This window comes from Phyllosticta citribraziliensis, assembly GCF_038025025.1.
Source record: "Phyllosticta citribraziliensis strain CPC 17464 chromosome Unknown J3D65scaffold_10, whole genome shotgun sequence".
Classification (NCBI taxonomy): Eukaryota; Fungi; Ascomycota; class Dothideomycetes; order Botryosphaeriales; family Phyllostictaceae; genus Phyllosticta; species Phyllosticta citribraziliensis.
Genome location: NW_027117347.1, coordinates 978,431 through 995,962, shown reverse-complemented (window position 1 = coordinate 995,962; position 17,532 = coordinate 978,431). Strand labels below are relative to the sequence as shown.

The 17,532-nt window shown below is 58.0% G+C and overlaps 5 protein-coding genes across 5 annotated transcripts; 1 reads left to right on the top strand and 4 right to left on the bottom strand.

The window, feature by feature from the left end:
• Nucleotides 1–1,125: 1,125 nt before the first annotated feature.
• J3D65DRAFT_69153 (uncharacterized protein) lies at nucleotides 1,126–1,947 on the bottom strand. Its single transcript, XM_066803922.1, has one exon. It carries the CDS (start codon nucleotides 1,822–1,824, stop codon nucleotides 1,273–1,275), a length of 552 nt encoding a protein of 183 aa, XP_066652476.1. The 5' UTR covers nucleotides 1,825–1,947; the 3' UTR covers nucleotides 1,126–1,272.
• Nucleotides 1,938–3,836, bottom strand: J3D65DRAFT_558320 (uncharacterized protein; the record flags this gene model as incomplete). The annotated part of the gene is made up of 1 exon (XM_066797356.1): nucleotides 1,938–3,836. One exon carries the CDS (start codon nucleotides 3,834–3,836, stop codon nucleotides 1,938–1,940), a length of 1,899 nt encoding a protein of 632 aa, XP_066652475.1.
• A 4,963-nt stretch (nucleotides 3,837–8,799) lies between these two features.
• J3D65DRAFT_605640 (uncharacterized protein) lies at nucleotides 8,800–10,233 on the top strand (the record flags this gene model as incomplete). Its single annotated transcript, XM_066798368.1, has 1 exon — nucleotides 8,800–10,233. One exon carries the CDS (start codon nucleotides 8,800–8,802, stop codon nucleotides 10,231–10,233), a length of 1,434 nt encoding a protein of 477 aa, XP_066652474.1.
• Nucleotides 10,234–10,497: 264 nt separating this feature from the next.
• On the bottom strand, nucleotides 10,498–12,024 carry J3D65DRAFT_634277 (acyl-CoA N-acyltransferase). The gene is made up of 4 exons (XM_066801212.1): nucleotides 11,655–12,024; nucleotides 11,509–11,604; nucleotides 11,135–11,423; nucleotides 10,498–11,059 (listed from the first exon to the last, which is right to left on the bottom strand). The coding sequence occupies exons 1-4, from the start codon at nucleotides 11,958–11,960 to the stop codon at nucleotides 10,725–10,727; spliced, it is 1,026 nt and encodes a 341-aa protein (XP_066652473.1). The 5' UTR covers nucleotides 11,961–12,024; the 3' UTR covers nucleotides 10,498–10,724.
• A 1,688-nt stretch (nucleotides 12,025–13,712) lies between these two features.
• Nucleotides 13,713–15,744, bottom strand: J3D65DRAFT_69084 (ammonium transporter AmtB-like domain-containing protein). The gene is made up of 4 exons (XM_066803911.1): nucleotides 15,567–15,744; nucleotides 15,123–15,454; nucleotides 14,483–15,074; nucleotides 13,713–14,433 (listed from the first exon to the last, which is right to left on the bottom strand). The coding sequence occupies exons 1-4, from the start codon at nucleotides 15,631–15,633 to the stop codon at nucleotides 13,808–13,810; spliced, it is 1,617 nt and encodes a 538-aa protein (XP_066652472.1). The 5' UTR covers nucleotides 15,634–15,744; the 3' UTR covers nucleotides 13,713–13,807.
• Between the last annotated feature and the right edge of the window lie 1,788 nt (nucleotides 15,745–17,532).

Below are 17,532 nucleotides of genomic sequence, written 5' to 3'. Positions count from 1 at the left end.
TATTCTCTGTCCGCAACCATCTCCATCTCCACATCCCACCATGATGTCCATCCAGCTCTCGCATCTATCAATCCACACCTACGTCCACAAAATCTACAAGACGACTGAGCCGCATCCCGCCCCAACCATCCCGAAACACCATCCAAAAAAGCGAGCAGAACTAAGTGACAAGTTTTAACTCACCGACTAACCTTCTCCATGACCGGCAGCGGCTGCAGCGGCACCAACACGGCCCTTTTTCATAGCTTACCACAGCAGCGGGCCGGGTCTGGCACAAGCACACATACACTACCCAGTGTCCCCTACATGCCTCAACTACTCCAATGCCCGCACCCCACGCCACATTAACAAGCACAAAGTGATACCTACCGACCAGCGCAACAGTGACTCATCAATTGCAAACGTGCACTACGCGTGACAGCAAGCCAGCATGAGAAAGCAGCAGCACCCGTACACAATATACACATACACATACAGCAGCGAGATCAGTCTGCGACGAGAGACAAGAAAAGGCGGTGCGAGATGAGTGACCCGCGCCGCTGGCGTGCGTACAGCGTACAGCACAGTACGGTCTACTCGCATGCAACCCACGACGCACTACTGCGGGACGGTGCGATGCGGAGCGAGCAGCTAGCCTGCATGACGCCTGACTTGACTGCCTTGGTCACAGTGCCATTCGTGGTCTGCCCGGGCAAGGCGTGTGTGCGCGCGAGGGTCGGGCCGGGCAGGGCAGGGCGACTCGTCGTGAGGCGAACAACTGACAACGAAAAATTAAAAAAGAAAAAAGAGAAAAGTTTGATCCGTGACTCGCGCAGGGAAGGGAACCAAGCCGGGCGACCAGGACAGGCCAGACAGACCCGGCTCGACGAGACAGAAAGACGGCAACGTGGAAACTTCTCGATGCAAAGGAGAAGCACAGAAGAAGATCGAAAAAAGTTTTTGCAGTTGTCAGCCACATTGTCATTGTCTTGTATGTAAATTCAGCCTGAGCACCATCCCGACCTGTCCCGACCTGTGCAATCCTCGTAGCAGCAGTGGCAGCAGCAGATAGATGCGGCCAGCCAGTCAACATCTTGTTACAACGAAAGCAAAAATGGCTAGGGCAGCAAGGGAATTTCATGGTGGAAAGTGTTGGAGGAGACGAGACAGGAGAGTTAGGTTGACGCACTCGGATGATTAGGAACGCCTGCCTGAACATGCAAAGGAAAAAAGCCCCCCATCCATTCCATCCAACGGCGCCCAGTGTCCATCATTTCCGTGGCCGCCTGCCCGTTAATTGGGTGTCCATCGTGAAAGCATTTCTTCGTCATGAAGGGGCAAGGAGAAGAAGAAGAAGTGAAGTGGAAAAGAGAAGGCCAGCCAGAGGAGAAGAGAATCAGCTGAAGTCGAAGTTGAAAGTGGTGGGAAAGAAGAAAAAGTGAATGTCCACGATGACCCCGACTCTGAGAGGAATTTCAGAAACAAGAAGGGTGAAAGACAAGATGTGGTTGGAGCTTGATAGTAGAACTCGAGTGGAGTTATGAGGGTCACCAATGAGGCGGACCCTGCAAACTTCTGCAAGAGCAGGGCGAGTCTAGCCACGTTCATAGCCACAGGCGCGAGACGTGTGCTCTGTTGAGCCTTTTTCCGGACGGCAGAAAAACAATTAAGAGAGAATATGCAGAAATTCGTCAACGCTTTCGTCATCATGAAACCCGCAAATGTAGGAGACGAGCAGTACCCAGACCATGCCCTGAAGGCTGAACTCCCCGAGTGGCGCTTGAGAAGCTTGTGTGCGCTCCTAGCCGCAAAGTCAATCAGCTGAGTGATGGACCTCCAGGACATGCCGAGATCGCCAATACGCCGTATGTGATCCGATTCCGATCGCTATGCAGAATGCTCGTGTTCAAGTCAATCGGCCTCCACACAGCCCAACGCCAACGATGCAAAAAGCACACCTAGGAGCCAAACAAGCTGAACCGTTCCTCAAACGTCGCCGACTGTTCAAAGACGCGATTCGGGGCAGACATGCGAGGAAACGTGCTGAAGTTGTTTGATGACTTTCCGCCAAAGGGAGAACCTAGGCGCCGTTCAGGATCGGCCTCGGTGGGCGGCGCTAGGAAGCTTTGGTCTGTCGGCTCCGTGCCCATCATGGTGTCGTCCGCTTGGTCGAACGAAGCCGGTGGCGTGAACAGGGACGACAGCTGCCGAGCACCGCCATCCATGTCACCGAGGCTGAACCCGCGACTACGCACCCGGCGGTGGCTGATTTCAGCAGTTGCACCAAAAAGTTGCTGCAGGAAGTTCTGGCCACCACTGTTGATGTTTTCAGCATTGGCCATGTCTTCCAAATACTGCTGAGCTCTCCGCTTGAAAGACCGAGTGATTGGTACAGGCGCATGCAGTTCCACCGGGGGATCCAACCTGGGAAGAGGTTGAGACACGGGCCTGCAAGCCTCGGGCGAGAAGCTGCCGCATTGGCTCTTGGACGAAGTTGCTGAAAAAGGCGACGCAAGCGTTGGCTTGGATGATTCAAGAGACATGGGACTGCCGAGTCCAGATCCAAACTGGAGGGATTGGCTCTTTTGATGAGTGTGGGAGCGAGGGCTTTGCTGAGATGCAAAAGTTTCGCTGCCTTGCGGTGTGCTCTCGGTGGCCAGGGCATGCAGAGGATTTCCAACTTGCATCATTGTCGAGGTACTTGTGGTCAAGGAGACGCTCATGTCGCGGGTGGAGAAGGACAACGACTCGGACGGCTTGCGATCCGTGTATGCATTCATCGGAGCTGGGCCCGCACTGGAGACAGTCTGAGGGGAAGAAGAAGGAAACGGAGATGGGGTGCGAGTCCGAAGAAGGCGCTGGTAGTGAGCAGCAAGCGTTGGCTGGCGCTTGCAGAGCTTCCTCAATCTGCCACGTGCCGCGGCTTCGGAACGAGGCCACTTGGAGCCGGGCTTGGGAACTCTCAGCAGGGTCGGGGTGGTGTCACTGCCGCTCCGAGAGTCCCGCGAAGCGTCGGGAGATGCCACGGTGCTCCTCGAGGCTGGACTGGATTTCCATGATTTTTTGGCTTCGCGCGCGACGCGAGCACAAATTCCAAGGGGAGGAACTGTTCCTGGCAGCATCTTGAAAGGCGTGACCATGGGATCCTGCAGACACCGCATGTAGGTGAACCAGAGGTGATCATCCATGGCCTTGGTCCAAACGGCATCTTTGCGCGTCTTCATGCGTTTCGCCGGACGCTCATTGTAGGCCTCGAGGGGCGACGAAGGAAAGGCTCTGGCAATCTTGGAGTCTGGAAAAACAAAGGGATCCGAGGAGTCGCTTTCGGGGCTCGTGCAGCTACCAGTCGAATCAGACGAGCCCATGCTGTCGCGAGACGAGATGGAAGAGTCGGAAATGCCAGAGCATGATGAAGAAGGCCTGCTGATGAACTCGGCCTGAGCGAGGTTGTCGAGATCAGAATCGAAAGAGCCCAGATCGCTGGGGCTCATCCCGATCTGCCCGACTGGCGTCTTGGGCGGGGAAATGGGGCGCAAGGTAGGAGCGGGCTTGAGGAAGCCGTCCTCAGGATCGGACGGCGTCTCAAAACGAGCAAAAGTCGCGTCCGTCTCGGGGTCCGGGGCGTCTATCGTGGGAATCGGAATGTCTCTCGACGCGTAGGTAAAGTTGGTGGGGGCGTAGGCGGGCAGAGCTCGTCTGCGCCTTCGGACGCGGTATGCTTGGCGAGGAATCTGAGGAGGCTCGGTAGGCTCGTCTTTGTCTTCGGGCTCTGGTGTCTTGGGAAGGCAGCCGTCGGTGTAGTGGAAGGTGAAGTTCTTGGGCAGCGTCACCGAGAGGTGGGGACGAACGGGCGGCATGGTTGCGGATTCCAGATATACAGAGTGCCCGGTAAGGAATCAAGCGTCGGAGATTGTGTTTTTCTCCCTTGATTGTCGACAACAATACAAGGGCGCACGGATGGTGGTCGCGTAGCCGAGAGTTGGCAAAGACTCCTTGCAGAGCGGATTCCAGGGTCGGAAACGATTCCGCAAGGCAAATGGATTAAAAAGGCCAATGAGGACGTAAAGCGTCAAATTAGCAGCGGCTGGGGAAGCAGCAGCGCTGGTCAATCCGGGTCTCGGTGGAGCTCGAGCTCGGGAGGCGATTTCTCGATGGCAGCGCAAGACGTCGCGATTGTTTTGGTCGACAGAAAACAGGCTAAAGGGTCGCGTAAGAGTGGCGCAATCGAGTCGAAGCAGTCCCAAGCTACGCCAGATGAGGTGGATTCAGTGACAGGAGAGCGATGGAGCGAGGGTAGCGTAAGGAGTGTAGTTGCGACGGCTGCGCGCGCAAGCGTCGGTCGGGGTCCACGGAAGGTCGGGAAGTGATTGAAGTGGTAGTCGGGTGGGCGCGCGCTATGGAAGCGGGCTAGGGGACCGAGGGTGGTGGGCGAGGACGGTGTTGGGGTGGACGAGGGCGCAAACAGGGTCGGGCGGCGACGCAGCAGAGCTACATGCGACGAAGGATCAAGAGGCAAGCGTCGGCATGCTTTCGCGAGTCGAGGTCGAAGGCGAAGGCGAGGAGGGCAGAGGGACGGCAGGCGACGACGGCGGCGGTGTGGTGGGAGGGCGGTGGTGAGGGTTGAAGGAGGGGAGGTTGGTGGTGAAGAACGGGCAGGGCAGGGCAGGGCAGAGAAGACGCGAGCAGGCAGTGGAGGTAGACAGCGGCGACAGGCAAGAGGCAGGCAGGCGCGGGAGGGAGAGGAGTCGGGTGGGTGCCAGTGACTAGTAAGTAGTAGCACCAGGGCACCAGGGCAGGGCACCAGGCTGTCCACCAATTAGCAGTTGGCGCCTGATGGCCCGAGCGCCCCGCCGCCCGCACTCAGGTCAGGTCGCTCCTTCCCTGGGCTGGCCCAAGTCAGTCAAGTCAGTCAAGCCCTTGTCTACTTACAGTACCTTACTCTCCTCTGCATCATCGTCGTCGTCGCCGCTCGATTCACCACCCCAGCTCCGCCCTGGTCCTGGCTGCGCCCGTGGCCATCAAGACGGAGCCCAGAGCAGACCTGATGAAGCCATGGCCGTTGTTTGTTTACTCCTGTCCGCTTCTGGCCAGTCCCAGGCAGGAACATCTGCAGTGTGCCCTCGAGTCTGCCGCCAGCTCACACGGACGCCACGGCCGTTGCATGCAGTGAGAGTGTGAAGCCATGGGCCCCGGTCTGCATGTCTCCTCGTCCGCCCTCATCCCCAATCCCCTCATCGTCGGCAAGACTGAGGTGGTCGTCGACTTCAGAGGCCGTGCTGTGCTGCTCCTCCGCTCTCTCCACTCACCTCACCGACCGCCCGCCGATCCAACGCGTGTCGCGCGCCCGTCGCGTCTTTTTCCATCAACGTCGCATCTGCTAGCAATGCTCCTCCTGCGCTTGACGGCCTGCATCAAGACCCTGCCAGCGGGGACGACGGCGGGTCCCTAGCGGCGTTCCACGACGCATGGCCAGCCTCATGCCCGCCCATGTACTTGCTTGCCGTATTGCTTCAATCTTTGGCTGCTCCATATCGTCATGACATGATCGACTTGGCCCAAGCAGATCGCCCACCGCACTTGTTCTCCTCGACACCGACACGGCCCCCGTGGCTGAAGCCCGCCTCCAAACGGGACTAGCTGTAATTTACCACCTCCATTGGTGGGGCCTCCCGTTTCGCTCCAAAAATAACCCCGTCTTGGATTACACCGTCACCTTTACCACGCACTCGTCCAGCTACCCCAACCCGTCCAAATCGCCACCTCAGATAACAGCTCACTCTGCCACTGTATCCTCCGACACTGATCAAACCCCCGTGCTGAACGAATCCCCGTGGCTGAAGTCGTGTTCGGCTACGAGCGACATGCTGCGCCTACGTGGCCGCCAATGCCGTCGCCAGTCGAACGCGTCGTCTTACGACGGCCAGGGAGCCCTCCTCGTCTGGTTGCACCGCGTCGTCCTCTAAGCCACTCACACCTCGTGTCTTTGTTTTGATGCTCATTTCGTGCAGCTCCCGACGCTTATTGCACCGCCCAACCCATGGCGATCCTCAGGGTCGCTGTCCGTGCGATGCTTCTTTTCTCGAGTCTGGCCCTGCCCGTGACGCGATCCTCGGCCATCTTCAACCTTTGACTTGCCAAACAACGCGTCTTCCGGATAAATCGTCGAGGCGCGTGGGGCCCCAGATCGAATCGACATGAAGCCACAGGTCCATCCTTGTCAAACTCTGCACTTTGGCTTCCTCCTCCTTGCGCAAGCCCGCCGCACGTGAAGCTGAGACGTGACTGAATCAGTCATCCGTCCAACTCCTTGATCCGGAACTGCAAGCCGGCCGGCCACGAGCAGCGACCCGTGGGCCGTTCGTCCCTCTCCCTTCCTCCCTCCCTCCCTCCCGTCGTCTCCGCCCACATCGGCAGGGCTGATGCTGCATCGCCGATTTGCCGCCCCCTCGAGACATCTTCTCCTCCACGGCCCGTGTCTCGGTCTACTCCCCCCTCAAAGTCTACCATTTGCTCTCTGCTCTCCATTTTGCCAGTCGCCCATCCAACAGTGCAAGGACGCGACAAACTTTGCGAATATCGCGCAAACATCGACTTTACTTTTTAACCATGTTCGATTTCCATCAAACGCGTGCGAAATCGTCTATCCGGGATCGTCGTTGGGCGCACATCATCGTCATACATCATCAATGGATCGAGAATGCCAATTCCGACCGTGAGCTTGTATCGACGTCTTGAAAGATCTGCTTGCCGTGTGTTTACAAACACCGGCCCAGCGGGTACCGCTTTTTTCTGGGGGTTTTCGTGAGCCCCCCGTCTTTGCCAATTTTCGTCTTTTGCTTTTTCGCTGCGGCTTGTGCCAGGCGGTGGAACGAAAGTGACCTTTGCGTCGCACTGCGCGAACACCTTTGCTGCATCTGCCACTGCATTGCTTTTTCTTCATCCCTTTTCCACTCTTGCAAATCACTTGTCATCATTATAGGACAGTCTAGACTTTCATCTCGCTGCGAGAACCAGCCTCAGTCGCATGCGCCTAGAGTGTTTTCACCACCACATTTCCAGAGTCCTCATCGAAGTCTTCTCCCTTGATCGTCTTCAGCCTGTCTTGCCCTCTGCGCTCCGCTTCTCCAGACGCCCTTCCCGCTCCTTGGTCACACCAAGACCTCACATGACCCGCCCACCCATGTCCTTGGCAGTTCTTTTTCCCGCTGTCTCGTTTTTGCAGAGGCGCGCCTGACGCGACGTCGTGCTCTCAAGTCAATAACGTCCTGGCCCGAATAAGAGATGGATTCCCTCATTCGGACTTCTTTGCTTTGAGCAAAAGCACAACGGCGAGCTCTGCTGTCTCAACGCTCTGAGTGTGGCGTGTCGGGGCGGCAGGCACCGAGTTGGGGTATGTTTTCGTTGGATGTGTTTGTTGAGTTGGCGGTAGGTTGGTCAGGTGTTTGGAGTTGCTTCTTTTTCTGTCTGGTTCTCCTCTCGTTCAAGTCAATGCCCTGAAGTGTCTTGGATGGATGGGATCTTAGTCCACCGCGAATGAAACATCTTCGCCCTAAACTTGCCTGCGATTTCTCTCTCCAGTCTTGCCGTGAAGGGAGGCGTAGAGCCGCGAATGAATGTTGACAGCCATCCGTTGAAACTGGCATGCTTCCAAATCCACGTCAACTCATTGCTGTCTGTGAAATTCTCCACTTCTAAACCTCGTCCGGAAAAATCTACTTTCAAAACCGTCCCATGTCAATTGCCAAAGTCCACAATACCAACACCACAAACCCCATCATCTGCCTGCCGTCCCTCAATACACGCGCCCCGACTCTCTCTCTCCCCCTCTCCAAAGCACTCCCACCCAATAACCCTGACCAGTTAATCAAGCACGCGCCACGCAACCCACCCCAACAACACCCACCGCCCACGCGCCATCTTTGCGCAAAGCACCCAGGCACCCACCGCGTCCGGCGCACCGCGGAGCGGCGCAGCACGCGCAACTGGGCGCCGCCGTTCCCGTCCCCGTCCCCGTCCGCGGTCCAATGCCCGTCCCGACCTCCCTGCTCACGCGTCCCGCCCGAGTGACAGCTGGCAGCCAGGCCAGGCGGCTTGCCGAGAGGCGACGGATGGAGCGGCTCCGGCAGCGGCTCAGCAGCTCAGCAGCCAGCCAGCGCCAATGATGATGAATCGTATCGGCTGCGAAGATGATGGCGGCGGCGGCGGCAGCGGCTCCGGCAGCGGCAGCGGTGTCGGCTGGGATGACGCGCGTGATGAGGAGGGGGGCGAGCTAGTCGACGCGTTTATTATGTCGACGTGCCGGGGCAGTTGTAGACGCGTTTTGATTCTCAGCATCTATCCACACGCCTACAATTACGAATTGATCTTGAATCTGAATTTGGTGGGTTGCATTGGTGGTCTGTTTGCTTGAGGAGAAGAGATCAAAGGGAGTCTGGGTGAAGGAGGCATTGGTAAGTGGACTGGCTGACTGCTCTTCTTGCTTGTGGTCTGAGAGTGCGTCGTGTCTGTACTGGATTGTCTGACGGTATTTAGAGATTTCGACGAGGCGAGAGGCGGTCTGGTGCTCATTGTTGGCTCGATTCCTCCACTCCGTTGCTCATTCTTCTCTTCGACGGCATAGCGCTGCCGCTGGCGGTCGACTCTGCTCTTCATCTCTTCACAATCTGCATCCAACAACTCGACCCCACAGCCACAGAAGAGACTTGATATATATCGACACACTGGCCCTCAAACCACACACAAGTCCTCTTCAACCTCCACATAAAGCAATCCACCAACCAGAGAAAGAACACAAGAGCAGAGGAACGAGCAAAGGACAAGATGTGCCACGCACACACGACCCACTTCGCCTGCACGCATGCCCACGCGCATCTGGAGCTGTGCCCGGCTGCCATTGAGCCGCTCATCGTTGCTGCTGTGACGCCGACGCGTGAGAGGAGTAGACATGCAACCTCCCCCCTCTCCAGTCTCGATAAACAGGGACAGCGACAACAGCAGCAGCCTCCACACGTAGGATCGTTGCCGTTGGCCACTGGCACACCGAGCCCTTGTACCAGCACACCAAGCAGCGCGACCAGCAGCAACACCACATCCTCGCCATCATCGCCATGGTGGTCGCGGTCGCCAGGAAGCACGCCCCCCTCCTCCTCCTTCTCCTCGCCCACAACGCCCCCTGATCGTCATCGTCGTCGTGGAGGCCGTCACATCCTCGCCCCCCACAACGCCAACGACAAGCCCGCGCACAAAACAACGCACACCAGCGCGCCCTCGGCCTCCGTCTGCGTCAACTGCACCGGCCCACCCCTCGAGTACCCCTACCCCTACCCGCAAACCTTTCCTCGCTATCCCGACGCGTCATCTGCGCGCCATCGTCACCAACAACACCATCACCAAAACCACCCCCACCAACCCCGTCACCAGCAGCAGCACCATGGCAGCCCACCACACCTCGACATCTTCGACCTCGACGCCTCGATGCGCGCTTGGGACGACCACCACGACGCCTCCGACCACCTCGCCGCGTCGCTCACCGTCAGCGTCGCGCGTCCGCTCAGCTTCGACCCGTATGCCGACGGCGAGGCGGCGCCGGATGTGCCGGGGGCGCGGCGCGCTGCGGCGCAAACGCAGAGGCAGAGGCAGAGGCAGAGGCAAGCGCAGACGAAAACGCAAGCGCAAGCGCCAATGCCAAAGTCAGCGCCAGTGCCGACATGTCCCCCAGCGCCGCGGCTGCGGCCGGTGAACGATGGCGATGGCGATGGCGATGGCGAGGGACGCGGCCGAAGCGCTGGACAGGGGAAACGGGATAGAGATGGCGCGCAGGGTGGTGCGCTGAGGGCAGCGGGTGGAGCGGCGGATGCGGACGCGATTGAGAAGCTGAGTCTGGACGGCGACGGCGACAGCGACGGCGACAATGGCGACGAAGGAGAAGGAGATGCGGGAAAAGGTAGTGGTGTGGTCGCGGCCATTGTCGATCATGATGTGCAGACTCGGACAGCAGAGCACGCGCTAGCGAGGCAGCAGCAGCAGCAGCGCGCGCGAGCAAGAGACGACGACGACAGCGACGATGAAGCACAATCGCGCGGCCGGAAGCGCAGTGTAGACGGACCAGATGCCAGGAGCAGCGGCGGCATACTTGCATCGAATCTTCGACAGAGCCGCAGCGGCAATGCATCTACCACCGCTGCCGCTGCGCGTGGGAGAGACCAAGACGGCGGCCATCGTGGACGGAACGAAGCGGCGAAGGCGAAGCTGTGAGGGCGTCGAAGCGGCCGACGGAGTTTCTGGGAGTCACTGGTTCTCGAAAAAGGGGTATGTATGGCTGCTGTGTGAAGAGCGTCCTTGGGTGGAAGTAGGTCAGGAGTTTTTGGCTGGCGTCTTGAGAGCTGGAGATACCCATCTGTTGTTGCTCGTGGACACGAGGTTGGGAAGTGGGTTACTGGATGCTGAGGCTTTTGGCGTGGGGCCTCTTGCTTGTGTTGGTTGAGGTGGGCTGACTGGCTGGTGGTGTTGATGATGATTTCGGGGAAAGGCATGCATTCAGTGGAATTACAATCTTGTTTGATACCTTGAGACCTGCTTTCCTTGAGCTCTTCCAACATAGGGGACGCTTGCCATTGTGAGACGCGGAAAAGTCAAAAGTAGACAAACAACAAACCCTCCTATAACCTTCTACCTACCTCTCTACGTGCGAATAAAGCAATGACCTCGTTTCAACATGCTTCCCCAATCCGGGTATATCAACTCGCCTACTCGGCCGCCACAATGCCCTCCATGCTCTCTCCCTCTCCTACAAAGGCCGCCGGATCGACCGGCGGCACGAGACTGATGCCATGCTCGAGAGCCCATCGCCGCAACTTGGCCTTGTTCAAGACGGCGTCGTCGTCGGCGCCCTTTTTGCTCGGCCGATGCTCCAGCACGGCCATGCTCTTGAGCGTCGCGACAATGTCCTCGACGAGTATGTACGTCGCGTCGCTCAAGTCGCGCAGCGTGAGGGTGCCGTTTCCCGGCACGGCGAGGACGACGCGCGCAATGGTCGCGCTCCAGTACGCCGTGTAGCCGCGGCGGCCAAGCTCCGACAACGCTGCAACAACGCGTGGTTAGCAACATGAGACACATGGAGTCTTTATCTCGGAGGAGCGTGGCGCTGCCAACTCACGCTTCTCGGGCCCTCCAATGCGGCCCTCGCGTCTGCTCAGCTCGTAGCTGATGCCCATGAGCATCTGGCCGAGGCCTTGGCGCTGCCACGGCGGAAACACGAGGATGCACGCCAGGTTGTTGTTGTCCCAGCTCATCTTTTCCTTGCTGAAGAAGCCGATCACTTGGCGCGCGCCCGTCGTCGGGTTGGTGCTGGTGAGCAGGTAGTACAGAAACGTCGTCACGTCGTAAAAGACGGACTTGGTGTCGAGGAACAGTTTGCCGAAGAGCGACAGGTTTTGCGAGTAGAGCTGGGTAAGCGAACGTGTGTCAGCTAGGGTGGATTGGCGCGTGGTTTGGGTGGGACGCATTGCTGCTGGCCGTGTAGCTGCGCACCTTGTGTTGCTCGCCGTCGACTTCGTGGATCGAGTAGCTGTCTTTGGCGTAGATCTTGGTGCCCGGCGGCGGCGCTTCTTTCAAGGGACATACTTTCTGGCGCACGTATTAGCTTCAGCTCAAATTCTCTGCGGTGGTGGTCTTACCGTGTGTCCCAGAAATGGAATCAATTCCTTCGAGTATTTGAAGCACCATTGACACACATACAACCGCTCGATACGCCTAGCAACCAGCTCCTCTGGGTAGAACGAAGGATACCACGGCTTGACCAACAAATCTCCAAGCACGACGTTGATGACGTTGGGCTCCATGGTCGCCGGCCGCTGGTTTGGCGTGGCCGTCGGCGTCGATGCGTCGGTGGCTCCCGCAGCGGCCGCGGAGGCGCCATTGTAGCTCGCATTGGGCGGCGCAGTTCCTGTCGGTGGCTGCGCCTGCATTGCTTCGGGGCCCATTGCGGGCAAGGAGTGCGTCGCTGGTGGTGGTTGCTGGCCTTTCACATGGTGCGAGGTGGTGTTGGGAGGAGCAAAGCAAAGCGGTTTGGCGGCCGCGACGAAGCGCGAGCCGGGCCTAGCGGGGCGCGTGTGGTGGCGCGTCGGCGATCTTCGTCCCCGTCCCTGTGTATTTTGACGTCTGACCTTACAACTGCTGGCTATTTTTGACAAAATACCTATTCATTGGACGGTTGAGCTGCTTCTGGGCCATTGAGACACACCGCAGCAGCCAGCAAAATCAGCGTCATGTCCTAGCCCGTCCTGAGTGCACTTCCACACGTATGAAGTACCTCCATTGACCGTCTTACATCCCAGTATACTGTCAACTCCTGGTTGAACCATTCCCAAAGGTCGTAGTGGACTTTATCTTCATCTGGGAAGATGTTTTCCACCGCCGTCATGCATCCCGTATCTCGGGTTCCCGACTTGCACACGAAATAGTCCTGCCCAGTGATGCTGAGGGCGGTACAATCGGAAGCGAGTCGTCAACTCTGATGCCTTTGTATCAGCCGAGAAGAGCCACGACTGAGTGCGGCGGCACGCACGTGGATCGGCGTTCCGGTTTGGTTGGTAACATGATGGCGCGCGAATAGTCTTGACGTGCGTCTGGTACCTTGTGCACTGAACATGAGGAACTGGGAGCTTCCGAATGATTGCGCCCCCGACTGTAAACAGGGTACCAAATCCAACACCGTGGACTACTTCCAAAAACCCCCTTCCCTCGCAATCGAGTCCCAGAAACACCACGAGCTTTGCTTTACTCCCGGAAGCTGGTATCGGCCAGAATCAGGATCCACGTGGTGATAGTAACGCGCGAATCGACTCTACAGCACCGGCAACACAGCAGAGAGCACCAACGCGATCCAAGAAAGAAAGACAGCAGGAGGCCTAGGCAGGAATTAGATTTGGACGTGAGAAGACGTGTGTAATGCTTGCTCATCGACTGTCTACGTCTTGGGAGGAAAGAGGGCTGAAGGGCGCCTAAACACGCGCGCGCGGGATGAGACGAGTGGGACGAGATCCATGTGGGGGAGCACGTGGGCATGGCAACGTGGGGGAAGGCCGGGCCAGCGGGTGGAACTAGAGAAGAAAAGAAAAAGAAAAGAAGAGACGCAAATGCACAGCCAAGGTAACTACCGAGACAGACAACCACCACCAACACGTCAGCTTGCCCTGCGATGCGTCCACGCCGCCTGGCGAGCAGCAGCCGGTCAGACATGTTTCACCCACAGCTGCCACACTCATTGGCTCACGGCGAGAGGAGAGGAAGTGATTGGCTAGAAATTGCTTTTGCCCCGTGCCGTCTTTTCGCCTCGTTTGTCTGTCTGAGTTCGTGGGGGTGCTGCGTTTACTTGCAAAGCTGCAGTACGTGCGCGCAGGCGTGCGGCATGGTCTCCCGCGGAAGTGAGCGGACGAGGCGAGGCGCGCAAGCAGAGATGACAGGTGGAATGGAGCCAAGAAAATGTCACGCCGTGGCAGCTTTCATCCAGTCTGCTCTCCAACGACGAAGAACTGCACGTGTGGCGAGGGACGAGGATTTGTTGGAGAAGCAGACCATCCAAATTCGATTACAAACGACGTGTAAATATGTGTCGAGAAAAAAATTGTATGTGCAGTAAGGTATGTAAGGAGGTGGGGGGTGCGTGAAAAGACAAGACAAGACAAGACAGCCAGACCAACATCTGGTGGTGGTATCCAACGCCAAAAAAGATCCGCGCTCAAATCCAAAACGTCGCAAAAGCAAAAGGGAGAAAAAGGCATTCGTAAAGATCCATCAAGAAACAAAGACTTTTGGTGGCCAGGTCCCTCTATTCCTCGCGCGGTGCCGACTGCGGCGGCGGCGCAATCGGCGCAATGTGCTGCGGGTGCGTCGTCTCGGCCTTTTCGTCTATGGCAATGGCGTGGCGGTCGCCGCCAATCATGGTGTGCTCGTGGCCGGCCGAGGAGCTGCTCTCGCTGGGGTCCTTGCCCTCGAGCATCTGGCTGTGCTGGGCGATGCCGTGGCGCTCGCCCTGCGGGATCTGGTGGCCGTTGGACACGGGCTCGTTCTTGGCCGGCGTCCACGCCAGGTAGTCGCGGCGCACCTCGACGTAGTCGTAGGCAAACTCGCCCAGCTGGTCGTCGTCCATGCCGAGCAGCTCGGCCTCTTCCGAGGCGCGCAGGTGCAGCCCGGGGATCTTGTTGATGATGAAGGCCAGCAGCGCCGACATGAAAAAGGCCCATCCGGCCGTGGCGGCGATGTAGGCGATTTGCTTGGGCAGTTGGATCCATTCGTGCTCGATCCAGCCGCCAGGGTAGAGTCCGGTGTTGACGCCGTCGAGGCCGATGATGTAGGACGCTCCGAAAATGCCGTTGAAGAGGAGACCGACCATGCCAGCGACGCCGTGCTCGGCAAAGACATCCATGGCGTCGTCGATGCGGATCCAGAATTTGACTGTTTTGATTAGCATTCGAAAAGTGGCGTGACGTGGAGTGAGACTTACTCTTGGTCGAAAAGTTGCAGACAATGCCCGTCACAATGCCGAGGATAACACTTGCCCAGGGAGGGATGAAACCAGAGGCAGGAGTGGCGGCAACGAGGCCGGAAATGGTGCCCGAGCACCAGCCGACCATGGACCACTTGCGAGCGAGCCTCCAGTCAAGAAGAACCCAAGTGATGGCGGCAAACATGGCGGTCAAGTTGGAGTTCCAGCAGGCCATGACGGCGCGCAAGTTGGCGCCAAAAGCGGATCCACCGTTGAAGCCGAGCCAGCCGAACCACAGGAGGATGGTGCCGAGCGTAATGAGGGAGACGTTGTGGGGGCGGAAGTTGAGCATCATCTTCTCCTGACGACGGCCGAGGACCCAGGAGTAGGCGAGGGCAGACATTCCGGAACCGATTTCGACGGGACCACCACCAGCGTAGTCGAGACCTCCCCATTTGTAAAACCAGCCGTTGACGTTCCAGGCCCAGCATGCGATCGGGCAGTAGACGATGGTGGCCCAGGCAAAGATGAAGACCATGCAGGGGATGAGGCGACCGCGTTCGGCAACGGCACCAACGACAATGGCAGCGGTGACGGCGCAGAATTGCATCTGCATCAGTTAGAAAGCTGCTGTAATGGATTGACCAAAGGGACCAACCTGGTAAAAGGCGTAGAGCAAATCCGGAATCAGGGGGCTGCCAGGACTCGGTTCGGCAAGAGTCTTCATCAAACCGAACTTTTGCAGGTCTCCAATGAAGCCATTTGTTGCGTACTGGCTAAATGCCAGCGAGTAGCCCCAGAAGTACCATTGGAAAGTGATGACGGAACACGAGGCCATGCAGGCCCACACCATGGACAGGGCAGATTTTCTTCTTGCGAGACCCGAGTAGAGGAAGCCGAGACCAGGGACCATGATCAAGACCATGGCGGCAGCCACGATGATGAAGGCCTGGTCGCCAGATTGGAACCATTGGTTCAAGTTTTCGGATTCTGGGGCCGTCAGTGGAAATTCCCGTTTGGCGTGTCGTGGTTCGCGTCAGGCGCGTCACTTTCACGTGATGGACCAAAAGTCAAGGAAGGGCAAAGACATGGCAGTACTCACTTGAATCGCCGCCCAAGGGATCAGTGCCATTGTAGACGGCCGGGGCGCCGACCCAGGCGTAGGACATGGTGGGCGGGAGGAGCAACGGAAGGGAGAGGCGTCGGACAGGCGAGTGAGTGGTGGTTGGAGAGAGTGGAGGATGGAGGTAAGGTAGACGGAGGTGGATCTACTGGAGGTAAACAGGTACAGGGAGTGCGGGGCCTGAGCGGTTTTAATGTTTGGGTTGGGCAACAGGCAAGAAAAGGTCAAGAGCGGAGCGAGGGTCAGGGCAAGCCAGCATGAGCCGACGCTTATCGTCGCTGGCCAGGCTCCTTGAGGCAAATTAAACGAGGCCGGTGCCGCCGCCTCGCCCTCGCCCTCGTGGGGTTTGGTTTCTTGGAAGAGACGTCGAAGCGTGGAACCGCCCCCTGCCCTCGGCTGCCCACTGCGCTGGACAATCGGGGCGATTCTCGATGCTGCGAACGGCGGGGCCACTGACGACGCCGCATTGTCCTATCTGCGCGCAAAAAGCAGCTGAAGCGCTGAGGCAATGGCTGCCCGCTCGCCGAGTCCAAGACACGACATTTCATCAGCTGCAGCGGGAGACATGCAGCGCGGTGCGGTAGTGCGGTGGGCTTGGCACGGGAGGAGACAGCGTGAGAGGTGAGAGGAGAGAGCTTATCTGTGGCGGCAATCGGTTGCTCATAGCCTTATGCAACCCACGCATGCCCCCTTGCCTCTTGCGGCCTAGCCCCGCCACCGATCGCCCGCCATCCTGGTCTAGCCCGCTGATAAGCCTGGGCCAATCAGCGTCATGGCAGGTCGACTGCAGTGGAGTGTCCCAAAACAACACCCAACTTCCATCCTCCGCATGCGGTTTTGCGAGCCCGACAACCAGACTTTGCCATGCGCTCGCTGTGCGACTCGTGCCTCCAGGTCTTTGCGCCATCTTGCATGTGCCGTGCCCTTTTCCCGCCTCTCCGGCCCCGAAAGAAATCACCACCACGCCGCCCCAGATAAGCTACAAATACAAACACCAACATGTCCGCGTCTGAAACTCACTCCCACGCGGATCCTCCGTCTTCAGACCTTCCTCCGCCCGCCGTGTGACAACATCTCCTGCGTCATCATCTTCCCCCGTTCATTACCCTACCCTACCTCGCGACCCGTCCAGCCGGTTGGCTATCTCGGGAACTACCTTATCGCCTCCCTGGACAACCTCTGCGCCACAACCACAAGCTAAATGCTGCGCAGCTGAAAACAAGCAAACCATTCTTATCCGGCCAAGCTTTCTCCATGTTCCCCAGCTTTTGGTCACACTTTGTTCTCCATTTCCCTGCATCTCAGGGTCCACTCTCAACCACAACGCGCAACCTCCGGCCAAGATGCACCACTCCCGGTTCAGCTGCTGCTCAATGACTTGAACATCTCAATCTGTATGCAGTATCGATTCAATTACCCTGTCTTTGCCGTTCAATATCGTCTCTTCGTTCAATACTACGCACCACTTCAATCGCTGGCAGCGCCCCCAGCCATTGCCAATGCTGACCAATGAAACACCAGCTCATGGCATGACCATCTATAATTTACAATCTTCAGCTGAGCCACCATCCAAGCAATGCGCCTTCTGCCACCGTCGTTGGTAGTCTGCTGCTGCCAAGGTACCCTGCACATGGTTGGTCGATAGCCGAGACGTCGACCCCTCAGCCGTGTGTCAACTCGACGACAAAGCATCTGCACCAACGCAGATAAAACCCAAAATATCGACCCTCGTTCCCCATGACAATTTCACTCGGCGACAAAAGTACCAGGACAGCTTGCTCGCCTGATGGCTGCATCCGTACTCGACATGTCGGGGATACCATCCGGAGCTCGACGGCCGGGCCAGGTCGCCGTTACACGCTAGACTTGCCCGTCTCTCTCGACCTATCGTCTTGGCCCACTCATTATTCTCTGCATCTGTAATCACTTTTGCGACTGCCGCCGA

Excerpts from the sequence above, each read along its gene's own strand:
- J3D65DRAFT_634277 (XM_066801212.1), bottom strand. The coding sequence starts at position 11,960 with ATGGGCCCCGAAGCAATGCAGGCGCAGCCACCGACAGGAACTGCGCCG. Across the intron at positions 11,605-11,654 it reads TTCCATTTCTGGGACACACG|AAAGTATGTCCCTTGAAAGA; the intron begins GTAAGACCACCA and ends TACGTGCGCCAG. Across the intron at positions 11,424-11,508 it reads TCGACGGCGAGCAACACAAG|CTCTACTCGCAAAACCTGTC; the intron begins GTGCGCAGCTAC and ends TCGCTTACCCAG.
- J3D65DRAFT_69153 (XM_066803922.1), bottom strand. The coding sequence starts at position 1,824 with ATGTCCTGGAGGTCCATCACTCAGCTGATTGACTTTGCGGCTAGGAGC.
- J3D65DRAFT_69084 (XM_066803911.1), bottom strand. The coding sequence starts at position 15,633 with ATGTCCTACGCCTGGGTCGGCGCCCCGGCCGTCTACAATGGCACTGAT. Across the intron at positions 15,075-15,122 it reads TGCTCTACGCCTTTTACCAG|ATGCAATTCTGCGCCGTCAC; the intron begins GTTGGTCCCTTT and ends TAACTGATGCAG. Across the intron at positions 14,434-14,482 it reads CTGCAACTTTTCGACCAAGA|TCAAATTCTGGATCCGCATC; the intron begins GTAAGTCTCACT and ends TAATCAAAACAG.